General features: G+C 35.4%; 2 protein-coding genes and 1 long non-coding RNA gene across 4 annotated transcripts in view; 2 read left to right on the forward strand and 1 right to left on the reverse strand.

The window, feature by feature from the left end:
* LOC110465320 (mannose-6-phosphate isomerase-like) overlaps window positions 1-7923 on the reverse strand; it is a 12402-nt gene extending 4479 nt beyond the window's left edge. Inside the window, exons 1-6 of the mRNA XM_021521052.1 lie at window positions 7857-7923; window positions 5712-5839; window positions 4247-4444; window positions 3772-3913; window positions 2558-2743; window positions 1877-2050 (exon numbers count right to left, since the gene is read on the reverse strand). Coding sequence (XP_021376727.1) covers window positions 1877-2050; window positions 2558-2743; window positions 3772-3913; window positions 4247-4444; window positions 5712-5839; window positions 7857-7875 — 847 coding nt within the window. The 5' untranslated portion in view covers window positions 7876-7923. The remainder of the gene's footprint in view (window positions 1-1876; window positions 2051-2557; window positions 2744-3771; window positions 3914-4246; window positions 4445-5711; window positions 5840-7856) is intronic.
* Window positions 19-694, forward strand: LOC110465322. Its single transcript, XR_002464597.1, has 3 exons — window positions 19-137; window positions 337-406; window positions 601-694. It is a non-coding gene; the product is annotated as an uncharacterized LOC110465322 (long non-coding RNA).
* A 261-nt stretch (window positions 7924-8184) lies between the features above and the next one.
* LOC110465277 (ecto-NOX disulfide-thiol exchanger 2-like) overlaps window positions 8185-14740 on the forward strand; it is a 22448-nt gene continuing 15892 nt past the window's right edge. Inside the window, exons 1-7 of one of the 2 annotated variants that reach the window (XM_021520984.1) lie at window positions 8185-8376; window positions 9786-9834; window positions 11073-11201; window positions 11477-11631; window positions 11981-12119; window positions 13004-13210; window positions 13750-13983. In XM_021520984.1, the coding sequence (XP_021376659.1) occupies window positions 9801-9834; window positions 11073-11201; window positions 11477-11631; window positions 11981-12119; window positions 13004-13210; window positions 13750-13983 (898 nt within the window). In that variant the 5' untranslated portion in view covers window positions 8185-8376; window positions 9786-9800. The remainder of the gene's footprint in view (window positions 8377-9785; window positions 9835-11072; window positions 11202-11476; window positions 11632-11980; window positions 12120-13003; window positions 13211-13749; window positions 13984-14740) is intronic. The other variant, XM_021520985.1, reaches the window with a different exon arrangement.

Here is a 14740-nt window from a genome sequence, read left to right on the forward strand (position 1 = left end):
GTAATTTACCTGGTGCACTGGTCACTTTGAACAGAGCGGCCAGAGCGAGCACAGCGAACATTTGTACACCTATATCTTTACCTAGCCAGCATAGGAATTAAAAGAGGTAGCGGGCACTAGAGCCAAAAGCAAATAATGTAAGTACTCGCGTATAAATATAAGTTTAATTCATTATAGTATCTATTCAATAATATATTTAATTAACGTAATATTTTTGTTAAAAGTAAAGTTAATATTTTGAAAGTCTTTGTAAATTTAGAAATCGGGCGTGGTCAATTTAGTAGACAAGTGATTTCGAAGAAGCAAGTTTTTAATATATATTGTTTCCTTTTATAGCTTACATTGAACGAGTAAGACTGAGGACTCGGCGGACTTTGTCCGAGAAAACCCTCTTCACATTGAAGAGGTGGGTATTTTAATATATTTGTAATTATGCTGTATTTCTATATAATATATAGATTGAATGTAACAGTTGTAATACGTATTCCACTATTGTAACTTATGTAACTGGCTACGGCCAGGTAGTTGTTTGATATGTCTTAGCTCATGTGATTGTATAAATGTTATATGTGTAGTAATATGATGTATTTCATGTTACAGGGTTTTTACTTACGTAATAAATTAACTGAGAAAAGAACCCAGGAGTTGTCGTATATCCACGATAAAAGACGACTATTACAGATATGTGCAGAAAATTTCGTAAACTCACTGCATCCACCTCAGATATGTTTCTGACATTATGATAGAGAATCCCTTTGAACAATTGAAATGACAAATCTAAAATAATTGTTTAAACAAGAGGCCCATGGGCCTAAACGGTCACCTGAGTCTACAGTATTTATTTTTGTTGTTGAAATATGTACCAATTTGAGTAAAAAATAGTATAATGTTAACTTAACTTTGTCAGGACCATGAGCTGATCATTCCTAGACCAATTTTAAGTGAGATCGGCCTATTAGAACTTAGTAGCAAAATAGCGGCCATGGCAGCCAAATTGTATTTCTGATTGACCCGAAAAATAACAACACTTTGTCAGGACCATGAGGCGATCATTCCTACCAACTTTCAGTTCAATCGGTCCAGCAGAACTTGACTTTAAGTTTGAAATAGGTTTTCAAAATGGCGGCCGTGGCGGCCATATTGGATTTCTGATCGACCCGAAAAATAACAACACTTTGTCAGGACCATGAGGCGATCATTCCTACCAACTTTCAGTTCAATCGGTCCAGCAGAACTTGACTTTAAGTTTGAAATAGGTTTTCAAAATGGCGGCCGTGGCGGCCATATTGGATTTCTGATCGACCCGAAAAATAACAACACTTTGTCAGGACCATGAGGCGATCATTCCTACCAACTTTCAGTTCAATCGGCCCAGCAGAACTTGACTTTAAGTTTGAAATGTAAAATGTTAACGGACGACGGACGACGGACGACGGACGACGACGGAAGAAAACGGATAGCAATAGGTCACTTGAGCAAAAGCTCAGGTGACCTAAAAATTAAATATATATGTATTGTGACAAAGTGACAGAGACTGGAAACGTTCGTTGGACCATGGTATTATTGCAGCTAATCATAACTCCTATTTTCAGTCAATGAGAATTTCACCTTTCTCATGAAGGATTTATTCTAGACATCATTGACTTGATATTGCGAAAATGCAGAACATTCTGATCCATTGTTCCAGGCCCCTAGCCTCATAGTCCACTATGTAACCGTCTATCAACTTTCCCTCTGTACCCAAAGCATTTTACCTCCCGACAGATAGGCATGTTCCCATCCATCAACTTTCCCTCTGTATCCAAAGCCTCTTACCTCCAGACAGATAGGCATGTACCCGTCCATCAACTTTCCCTCTGTACCCAAAGCCTCTTACCTCCAGACAGATAGGCATGTGGCAAGCTAGCTCTGAGGAACATAGCTTCTCCTGGTTTCAGGTTGACAATATTAAGGAAGTAGATGGCGAAGCACCCCACATCTCCTGGGAATTCTTTGTTTAACTTCAATAGAACATCTGCCTCATACCCGCTGGTGTCTTTGCCCTCTTTTTCTGCGAACAGGAACAAGTACATATATAATTACCAAGTGGATATTTGTTTTCTGAAATATCAAAGCTCTGTTTTAATTATGATGGTGAATTTTATATTACATTGCTGAGAGTCTTGTTTGTGTTTATTTTTTGTGTTATTTTTCGACATAAAATTTTCTGGTAACATACATTTACACTTAAATTTGTTGCAGAACGTCACAGTTGGCTACATGATCCAGATTACAAAACGAGTATAGTTTGGTAAACTTTCAGATTTTCAATAGGATGAAAATATTAGAGTCGAATAAAAATATTGAAATTTAAAATCTGGAATTCACATTTTTTATAGTTTTTTAAAATCATGTTTTTATGGTAAGAATATTTTTGTGTCAGTGTGTGCAACTGTCAGTTTTTATACAAATTTAAAAGAATATTGAATTCTTCTTCAGAATTAGCGAATTTGTGATAAACAAAATGATTTGCAATTGAAATGCCTTAATTTTGTGACTTAAAACTGTAGTGACATACCCAGCTGTGCCACGTGGCTGATCAGACTGCTCAGCTGGGTATGGATGGTTTCCTTTTTCTGATTCATCAGCCCTGTGAAGCAGTCCTTCATGGCTTCTCTATGCATTTTCGGGTCCATACATTTACTTGCTGTGAGCAGCTTCACCACATATTGACCACCCACAGCTGTACGGAACTCTTCAATATCTGAAAACAAATATCATTCCTGGTGACGGTACAGCATTCGTCAATTCTTGAAAACAAATATCTGTTTATCAAGTACAAATTCCTTCAATACTTGAAAACAAATATCTGTTTATCAAGTACAAATTCCTTCAATACTTGAAAACAAATATATGTTTATCAAGAACAGAATCCTTCAATGCTTGAAAACAAATATCTGTTTATCAAGTACAAATTCCTTCAATACTTGAAAACAAATATCTGTTTATCAAGTACAAATTCCTTCAATACTTGAAAACAAATATATGTTTATCAAGAACAGAATCCTTCAATGCTTGAAAACAAATATCTGTTTATCAAGTACAAATTCCTTCAATACTTGAAAACAAATATCTGTTTATCAAGTACAGAATCCTTCAATGTTTGAAAACAAATATCTGTTCATCAAGTACAGAATCCTTCAATGTTTGAAAACAAATATCCGTTTATCAAGTACAGAATCCTTCAATGTTTGAAAACAAATATCTGTTCATCAAGTACAAATTCCTTCATAACTTGAAAACAAATATCCGTTTATCAAGTACAGAATCCTTCAATGCTTGAAAACAAATATCTGTTTATCAAGTACAAATTCCTTCATAACTTGAAAACAAATATCTGTTTATCAAGTACAAATTCCTTCAATACTTGAAAACAAATATCTGTTTATCAAGTACAGAATTCTAAAATGCTTGAAAACAAATATCGCAACTGTACGGAATTCTTCATTGTCTAAGAGCAGTTTGATATCATACATGTAAACCTGTAAAGAGAATCTGAATGTGTCTTAAAAGTTTCGAAATAGAGATACGTTTTTCAAAAACTGCATACATTGTTGGTACCTAAAAAAAATATATCAACAAAACAAAAGGAAGGAGACAATAACATATTTTTATGAACTTAGTTCAAAACCTGCAAATCAGATTAACATCATATTGATTGTTCAAATTTCTGATATATATGACAATGTTTGCTAACATTTGTTGCTTTGCAGTCATTAATGGCCAGCTCACATTTAAGAAATCCAGCAACTTCTGTAATTGGTCTGAACCCACAAAGTCCCTTGAAGGGTGTCAGAGCTATGGCCATTTCTGGTTTGTGGTTTGGGTCTTTATAAATGTCAGGCTTTTCATGATGTATCTTTTCAGCCAGGACCTGACAACAGAAATCAGTGATACACATGTACAATAATATAGATCTCCAATTAAACTACCATTTCATAGCTATAGCTCATTTATCATGAAACAAAACAGAAAAAAAAGAAAACAGTCATTAACTAAGTTCCTAATATTAAATGGAACTTGTTTGTCAACAATCATTTATTGTTTTTTCAAGGAATTTGATGTATTTCATAAAAAGAATGGTCTTGCTTTGATGAATTTGACTGTATGGAGTTTATAGACCGTGAACGCTGTTTTTTCAACATGTAAACTTAAGTTTCAAGACGTATATACAAAACACATTATAATTAAGAAAAACAAATCCTACCTTGTCTGGATGTGCTTGAATGGACAATGCTGTTTTGACAGAGAGAACTTTAAATAGGAATGCCAAGTTCTTATCTTTCTCCATATCTTTGCCTATACTATCTGCATTTTTTTTAACCCAAGCTCCTAAGTCGATATCTGCATCTCCTGAGCCTGAAATTATCCTGGATGGACCATTGGGATGTGTGCCCATCCATAGCTAAAAAATACAGAAATTGTATGAGAATATATTTGGTGTGCTGAAACTGTCATTGTTTTATGAAGACCAAAGTTTTGGAGTGTTTTTTATTTCATTTTAATGCTGCTTTCTACTGTTGAATTTATGATGTTTCTTGCTTAAGCAAACTATTTGCATAGTTTTAAGTATTTTTCAACAATTATAAAACATGTTATTTTAACTTATAATAATCACACTTGTTGGCCCGGATGTTAGTGCATGGAAGGTCTTGATGTTGGAAGAAACCAAAGTATCAAGAGAAAACCCATGTTGTTGGGCAGATGACCCGATACCTTTTCATGTCCAATCGGGGAATCAAACCTGGGCCGCCTTGGTGAAAGGCAAGTGTGCATGCGTTATCCACTGTGCCAACCAACCACCCGAGGTTTTAGAACCTGCAGGTTGCGTCAAGACCATGATTTTTTAGAGAAACTTAAACCCTAATCTATAATCCTTCTACAGTAACCCTCAATTTATCTATAACAATAAAGTAACAATACACAAAGGCTTTTCAGGGGCCCTTGAGATAAATAACTGCTATACAGTTACCAAGGTAATTTTTCTTTGTGTTTCTGCTAGCTATAGAAGTCAAACATGCTAGTGCAAGATGTCTAGTGGTCTACCAACTGTGCTAAATGATTCCTCAAATCAAACAACAATCTTAAGTGACCATATGGTTCTTAACTGGGACACTTGTTGGAACTTTGATAATTCATCACCACTTTCATTGCCAGCAAAAGTGGCTAGATTGTGAGGCATAAGGATTACTAGAGATAATCTTGAAAATAATCAATAGAATCTTTCCCTACCTTGAGGTTAGGACAGAGGATTCTCCCCCGTAGAGGATATTCGTGGTTGTCTAATTGTAGGCTACTTCAGTTGAGGGTTAGACAGTCAAGAATCTCCACAAAGGGTGGAGTTATATCTTTCCTAACCTCAGGATTGGTAATGATCCTTTTTCTCACCTATTTTCCTTAAAATCTCTTTTGATCAGAAGAAGAAAACCAATGTGTTAGTTGCATGGTTTTCAAAATCAAATAAATTGCCTTTCGTGATCTGCTATTGTTGACGTGACATCAATGCATGGTTGATGTCATGCCATACAACTGCTTGGGAAATCCTCTTGTCTTTACTTAGAGCGCATCTTTGTCCAATGGTTAGAAAAACAAATCTGAACACAGTGACTCAAAAGTGAAAAACAGGCTTTATGTGACTGGATTAACAAGGCTTGTCTGATCAATGTGAATACCTCTGCATATGTCAAATTCTCATCCACTTCAAATGTGGAGTCTGCACTCAACGACAGCTTGGCGACCTCACTATCAATTCCCACCTTGCCCCACAGGTACTTCTGTACTGCACATTTCAGGGGGAATACTGGAACAAACAAACCTTACATTATTAGTTCTATATAATAAATATGATACTGTTGTAACAGGATTGATGTATAGCCTGTGTAAGCTGAAGTACAATACTCCCGATACACTTGTAGTTTGAATGTCTACCGACTGCTTAGGATTACGCTTCAATGTATTTTTTTTATACAGATGTCCAAATTGTTTATCACATCTGTGTATTGCGATTCAAGAAAATACTTTAACAAGTCATTCGTTTGAACAGATTTGATACTTTCATCTCCACATGCTACTAGCCATGTGTCATCACTCGAGAATTTAGGTTATTTAGAAGAAGTCTTTCAAGGTTTAAACAGTAGTTCAATATATTTTGATCCTGTTGAAATTGAAAGTTGGTCAAGATCATTCATTTAAACAAACTTTATAGCCTTTATCTTCCATCTCAGCATGCTACTCCTTAAATAACATTATCCTAGGCCTTTTGGTTATGCAGAAGAAGTTGATAATATGTTTTTAATAACACTGACTCCTGTGACCTTGAAAGTGGGTTAAGGCCATTTACTTAAACAGAATTGGTAGTTTTTTCATTACACTAGACCTCTTGGTCATAGGAAGTAATTATTTAAATGTCTTACCAAGTGTGAATCATGTGACCTTGAAAGTCAATCAAAGTTAGAAAAGTTGTTTAAAGGTTTTTGCACATTAAAATCATGTGATCTCTAATGTGGGAAAAGGTAATTTATTTGAATAAAATTGGTAGCCTCTCAACTCAGTATGCCACATGCCAAATATCACCCTCACCTCTTGGCTTAAAAGATTTTAACAAAATTTACCTCGTCAGTCCTTGAAAGCGAGTCAAGGTCATTCATTTAAACAAATAGCCCTTCATACCAGCATGATGTATATAAATGGCCAAATATTATCACTTTAAGCCTCTTAGTTATTCAGGAGAATTTTGTCACCATTCCGTAAGCTCATACACACTTCATGCTAAGTGAGCTTATAATAAATATTAAAAAAAATCAGAAACAAAGAGCCAAGTATACAGAGAAAAATTTGGCTAACACTGCACAGAGAGGTTCATTTTATTTCTGTTCCTATTTTTAATACACATTTAAACAAGGTAATCCATAGTCCCCCACCGGTAATGCTTTCTTCATTTTTACCGAGCTGTGCACCTTTCTGAGGATAAAGTTCCCAACGACATATACTTCTTGTACTCGCAACTCCACCAGTCAAGACATCTTGTACACCAAATCTGGTTACTTCAGGTGAAATAGTATGTAGATATGCCCTAGACAAACTTTGGGATGAACACAATTTGGACTGAAGGATGGAACTACAGAAGGATTTATAGAACAAAATGACAGAGGGATGGAGTGCAAACCTATAGTCAGCAACTTTATCGACAGCACTAGATAAATATGTCCAGTAACAGTTTGTTTACATTTGTCCTCTAAGTGAATAGTCATATTTGACTTCATATCCAAATCTGCCTGTATGGGTCAGTATAACTTAGTTATACTCCGTCTGTACTGTACCACAGGGGCCTGAAGTTCTGTCAATAATGAATAATAACACTAATACAAAAAAATACCTATAATATGCTTAAACAATATTTTTTAAGCATATTATAGGTATTTTTTGTGTATTACTGTTATTATTCATTATTGACAGAACTTTTAGGCTCCTGTGACTGTAGCGTTTATGGACTAACTTCACTAAGGCTCGGGGAGCTAGACTGGGCCACCTTCAAGTTCAAGATTTCTCTTGGTTCACATCTTAGTATGCCCTGTTGCATAAGTTTCAACAGCGATGCAATCGAAAAATTATGCATCTTGAAAGAGAAAGGAAAGTGGAGCCCGGGTGGGAATGTCCACATCCCTCACCCCTCCCCCGCCACCCAATTGATCGCCCGTTACGCTTCTTCTTGGTCTTGAGTGTCTGGTGTATGATAAGGTCACATATTTTTCCTATTAAAGCGTTAAATAATTTTAACGCTATTCCCCAATAAATGAAAAAATATTCTGGAAGGTAACCTTTTGGTAGTTGCTCCATATCAGACGGTTCAGTTGTCGGCTGTCTGCTAACAGGATGTTGTGTGTAGAAATTAAACCAAAAGTAAATATCCGGAAATCAATTTTAATTTATATATCATTGAAAATACTGAGATTGTTTGATCAATATATCAATAAGATTTTTTTAGAAATGAACGATTGATTCAAACGAGAGAGAGAAAATACATCAACAAGAATTATTGAAGATGTTTACCTCCGGAAATTTTAATTCCGTCAAAAATCTAAATATTACATTAGTTTCGTATAAATATTAATATTACATTAGTTTCGTATAAATATTTCAATCTGTTGCTGTGGGAATATTATTATTTCTGTTATTACAAGTGTTTCATAAATCTAATGGTATTAGTTTATTATAATATGTTACACTGATTCATAGTACTTCGCAGGCAATTTTCGTACTATTCAGTGGGGTGAAGGTCATCCGCTTGCAGGTGCGTGTGAGAGGTATCGGCGTCCACAATATCATTAGAATTATATGGTAACATTGCTTTGTAAACTTGAAAACTTAACTCTTCAATTTAAATGCATTGTTTTGATTGTCAGACATGTTCAAAACCATGCAATTAGAAGTAATATAGAAATGGGGTGATGTTTACTAAACCGCAATGCCCAGTCAATGGGACTAAAGATGGCGTTGTAATCGGAATTATGACATTATCCACAGATGATAGACACGCAAAGGCAAATAAGCATTGTATAGGCCTAGTTCGGTCATATAAGCGTTTGTGTATCCAGCACACGTGCATTATTCAGCACATTTGTCTGGGTTTTTTTCTCGAATTATTTATCCTTTTTTAACGATTGGTTTTAATCTACTGTAATATTAAGAAGGATTTAGTGAAAGGACATGCGATCGATGGGATCCCAGACTTTCTATTCGGACGCTTTACCCTCCTGCGTAAAGCTAGACGAGAACTTTGACACCAAGCAGTTCTCGAACCACAATTTGTTTCCCAATATGGTTTTACCAAAAAAGTGTTAAATAATTTTGCTTGAATCCTGATCATAATAAATTTTGTTCAGCTATCCAAGACACATTTGTGGTGAGCTGGAAAACAATTCATGCCAAAATAAATTCCACACAAATTAATCAACCACGTTTATTGAAAAGGGAAAGAACACCATTCATTTTGGTATGATTTTTGTGAAATGAATAAAAAATCATTAAAAAGACCCTAAATTGAGAAAGCACTACATTCATGTACAATGAACCAAAAACATTATCTGTGTTAACTTAGGCCATGTATAATGCACATTCATTACTCCAACACCCCTTCCCTTCTTTTTCCAAATTTACGTTCTAAAAGATGACCACAAAAGGGTTCTCCACTACCTTGAACAGTGAGGGTCCACCTGTAGACCAGCTTGTAATAGGAAGGATGTTGTGAAAAGGATACATGCATTTGCTTAGTCTTAAACATGTGATCAAATACTTTCTAGGCTAAAGGGAAATTCCCTCATGTGGAATGCAAAGCTTTTCACAAGAGATTCCAAATTTTAAACATATTTGACCTATATTGACCCTGTAAACCAGTGCCAGTGATCAGCACCATCTCCACCTCAACAGTGGTATCTTGCATCAGTTATATATATCAAGTACCCACATAAGTTGGTCGAGTTTTTAATTTCAAGTAGCCAATGCCTATGCCAGATTTCCTGGAGACCAATATGTGAGATTTACAATAATTTTAAGGCAATTTGGTTAGAAATAAGGGGTTTTATTTGAGACTTTTTTAATTGGCGTAAAAACCTTATTTCATTCCACTCAATTAATGAACATATGTACAAAATTATGACCTTTTTTTAACATTGCTGAGTTTTCCCACATTTTGGCCATGTTAGAAATTGTTTGTTTGGTGAGTAAAAAAATTCTGTCTATATTTTCAGTTATAACCCTCCACCATGGCTATGAAAAGTTATAACAACAACCAGCAAAGTAAGTAAAAGTTGTTAAGATGGCTGTTAATAATCAAACTGAAATACTTGAGACAAGAGTATGTTGATGATAATATCTGGCTGTTCACTTCAGTATTTTTCCTCTGTTCAGACCTGAGCCTGCTATTTTCTTTTTGGGTTCAGCTGGTTGTAACAGTTGAACCAGATCAAGAAAGTGGCCTCAGTTGCTGATGTTACATACAATGTACCACTCTTCCTTGTGTCAATAAACGCTCTTTTGTTCGTTGGTTACCTTACAATATTTATGTTATGGACAATTATAGATTGTTTACCATTATGTCCATCACAACAACATGTATGTACACTAGTACTGCTATAGTTGATGAAGTCAATAGCCATAGGGTCTGTTATGGGATAAACGATCCAATAGTAGTGAACTATTGTGTGTCTGCCCGCCACTGAAGCTCCTTTCTTCTATTACATCGTACATCCACAAATTAGTGAAGTAATTTTTGTACCTGGATCGACCTTAGAGCAATAGTTCTAGTAATCTTTACTACGTGTAGTGTATTTATGGAATAGTTTTCGATTTGGTCAGGTTTTTGGGTAATATAAACTCTAATTGAGCACAAGTAAATTCCTCATATATGGCTTTGCATTGTCATCTTTCCGATTTACTCATGCTCAACTATAGTTATCATCTCATAACCTGACAGTGTTTTTGTTACCTAAATTATACATCAGCCTGTTCCTTAATAAATTGGGAAAATATAGCATTGTTTGTATTGGAATTGGGAATACATTCCTCCCTTGGGTCATTTTGGAAAAAATAAAGCACTTTTTAGCTAGGGGAAACAGCCTGTTTTCGTCAGTAAAACATAGCAAAAAAAACCACTGCCCGAGTCTGACCAAAATACAAAACATTTCCTTTTTTTGTTTCATTAAATCATGACCATTTTTTTGAAAAAAAATCATTAGTCTACTCCGATCAGCAGAATAAAAATTCATTTTCAAAACATACTGACATGTGGTCAGTTCAATCATAGTAACAGCCTGAAATGTGCAGAAGCTTTAATTAATTCCACCCACATGTATTATTGTCGATATCATGGATGCTTTTCACATTCTATATTCAGGTTATGAAATAACTCCAGTTTGCAGGAACAATGGTTATTAAGTGAATGTAAGTGTAGACCGTAAATATTTATATAACTAGGGAATGAGTACATGTTTAATTTGATATTCTTGATCTATAAAAAGTGCCATATTCTTCCTCAGCAATGATTGGTCCCCAAATGCCATCCAATCGTGGGAACATGGATCCAAACACCAACAATGCTCCTCTTAGCTTTAACATGAACAAGGGGAGACCACCCATGGGCATCATGATGGATGGAAGTCGAAATGGTTTGTAAACTAAGCAATGCCTTAACTAAGATAAACACAGAAATGTTGTTATACCGTTAGCCTTTTGGTGTATGTCCTTGGCCAAGTGAAAACAATGTACAAGCACAGTGTTGAGGTACAGATATGAACTGATGTAAATAAATGCAAATTGTTTTAACTATACATATCAAGCTGCAGAATCTGCACCTGTAAAAAGATAATTTGTTACACAACCTCATCACAAATCTGTACAAAATTTCATTATATTTCGTTATATTTAATGTTTTAATTTGTAGACCCTTCTGGTGCGAGCCCATCAGGAGGAATGATGGGGAATTCTGACGGTAGTAACAACAATAACATGATGATGGGAGGCCAGGGATACTATGGCCCTATGATGCAGAACCCCATGATGGGCCCAGATCCCAACATGATGATGATGTTTAACCAGGTATGTTAATATGGTCTATATCCTTCATTGTTTTTGTATAACATTTCGTATATTTTCAATTGATAAACTTACTGATTGCAAATTTTGTTCAATTTCATTAATTATTATTATACTAATTAACATAGATTTGGAATATATGTGTACATTGGAACCAAATTTTGTGAGATACACTTCCCCAAAATGATGACATATATATCCAAATTGAAGTTATTTTTCCTTTTGTATAATCATGTTTAAAGTTCATAACTGAATCGCTACTTTATCCTTCACCATTATAATCTATTTGCCATTTGATCATTTTGAGCTTGTTTAATCTTTTTGTGAAGTAACTCTGAATTTTTATTGCCAGTACGGAGGCTGGGGTCCTATGGGGCCTGGTGGTCCAGGAATGGGGCCAGGTGGTCCTATGATGGGGGGCCCAGGGTCAGAGTTCATGCCAAAGGAGATAATGACACTGAAGTCAAGTGTACTCTACCCTCCCCCTCAAAGTAAGTCTGCATTACTGACACATCTACTACTAAAATACTCGCCTTAAAACGTTTTGCCATGCTAATTGCTATGGTCTGTTTTTGGGAAGAAAGTTCAGATATGTAAATTTAGGATTCTCAAAACATGTGTTATTGCATTCAATGAACAAATTTCATCATCTAGATGTCCATTCTATAACATATACAATACATAAACAGATGGCATATATTGTGTATTAAATAATATGTACATTGTATATTATTTGGATTTATTGTACGTGATGGCAATATGGAAGATTGTTACAAGCTACATACATGACCCACAGAAAGTATAGAATTGGTATTGGTATTATTTGCCTAGTGTTGGAATGTAAATAGTTGGCCTACTTAAAATTTGATTTTTATTCCATGTTGAAAACTTACTCTTTATTCAACAACAATGTTACATTATTCCGATATTTTCGTAATCCTATTGTAGCTATTCTTGACCTTGATATGTACCTACATTGACCTTGATATGTACCTACATTGACCCTGTTACATACCTACACAGCTTGTTTGACCTGAAGTCACTATCTACTTTCACTGTTATCACTTCAACATATTTTTGCCTTCTGACATTTTGGGGAAAAATTCCAAATGATAAATTCCCCCTCACATTATTTGCAAACAAGATGACAATTTTCACTTCTTGTTGTGGAAGATTGAAAGCAAAAGGGTTGGAAATTCACTATTTTCAAAATGTGAAAATAGAATTTCTGATCATATTTACCGGTAGTACATCTACAAACAAGTGCAGAATTTCCAATGATGAGCTTTGCTTAGAATATCACAGACAGTTCTATATATAAGAGGTGGACTCTATAGACTGATTATAATGTATATTTTACCTTTATTTTGAACAGATGCTACACCTCAGACGACCAGAGAACGACCAATGGGGTGCAGAACTATTTTTGTTGGGGGTCTACCAGAGAATGCAACAGAGGAAATGATTGCAGAGATATTTGAGAACTTTGGGAATATTGTCAGTATCCGCAAAGGCAAAAAGAACTTTGCCCATATTCGATACGAGATGGAGGACAGTGTGGAGAGGTCTATGTTCGTGTCAGGTATGATGTGATATTTTGTTACAAAGTTTTGTTATATAATGTAACCAATGGAGTGTTAGACACTGGTCTTGCCTGGCCAAATCTGTCACTCCAAACACAAAATTTACACTAGCAAGGAGAGGTTATAAAATTTATTCATTTTGTTTTTATTTATTCTGAAAAGAATACTCCTGGCAAACACAAAATAAATCCAGGCTGTGTTCCTGGATATGATTAACTATGATGTATCTTAACTCTTCCCTGTTTGACATCATTTCAAGAAAATTTTAAAAACCTATATTCTGAACTAACTTGAAATAATTATTTACACATAGTTCAGTTCTTCATGGATTAATTCATGATTTTAAAACCATATACTTAACCAAGTTAGAGAAAGGGATGCACATGTACAGTTTTGTCTACATGTGGGCATCAATAATACTTGTCTGTTGACTTCTTTGGTATTCCCTACCAACACGGTGTTGGTTGATCGTATTACATAATTCAGTTTGCTTATACAGGATACAAAATGAGTTACATGATCCGATTTCCTAATACAGGATACAGAATGAAGATAGAGGATAAAGATGACAAACCAAACACAGGCCGTGTCCACGTGGACTACGCACAGGCCAGGGACGACCAGTATGAGTTTGAGTGTAAACAACGTGCCGTCATCCGTGAGATGCGTCACTACCAGAGGATTGAGGAGGATAGACTACGACCACCCAGTCCACCACCGGTGATACACTACAGTGATCACGAGTCACTCACACTTCTTGATAAGCTGAAATGTGAGTCTGTAACATTTTAGATTTATCATGAGGGAAAAGTCTTAAAATTAATGCTTTGGTAGTTGAAAATTTCATTTTATCTCAAAAGTAGTTTCGTAAATCTGGTATACAGCAATCTTTGTATAAGTTAAGTAGTTGATTCAAATTAAGAGTAAAATTGATTTTGTTTAGTACAACACCAGAATTCCTTTTTATTAATTACATTTGTAATATCAGTGACAAACTGAAAGGAAAAAACTGGTAAGCATGATCAATGATAATGATATTCAGTAAATCAGATGAAAGCTTTGTCCATTTTCATGCCTTAGAAACAAATGCTTTTTATTAGGTCACCTGAGACAAAGTCTCAAGTGACCTATTGCGATCGCCTTTTGTCCGTCGTCGTCCGTCGTGCGTCCGTAAACAATTTACATTTTCTTGACCCTGGGGTCTCACGTTTCCTCCTGGGGAGGGGGTAAACTTTACTATAGTTTATATAGGGAAATCACATTTTGGACCAACATTTGTTTAATTTCCATTGGAAGTAATTCAATTTGGGTTAGCATTATCAGTATTAGGTAGCAGTTTGATAGTATGCACCTATGAGCCCTGACTGACCCCCAGGGGCTGATGGGTGGGGCCAAAAAGGGTTGAATTGACTGAAATTTCAAAAATCTTCTTCTCAAGACCCAGATATGGTAGAATCAAATACTCTTCATAGATGGAAGGGTCTTAAGGTGCTTTACCGAAATTGTGAATTTCTTGACCCTGGGGTCTC

The sequence above is a fragment of the Mizuhopecten yessoensis genome, unplaced genomic scaffold, assembly GCF_002113885.1.
Source record: "Mizuhopecten yessoensis strain PY_sf001 unplaced genomic scaffold, ASM211388v2 scaffold11069, whole genome shotgun sequence".
NCBI classification, from domain to species: domain Eukaryota; kingdom Metazoa; phylum Mollusca; class Bivalvia; order Pectinida; family Pectinidae; genus Mizuhopecten; species Mizuhopecten yessoensis.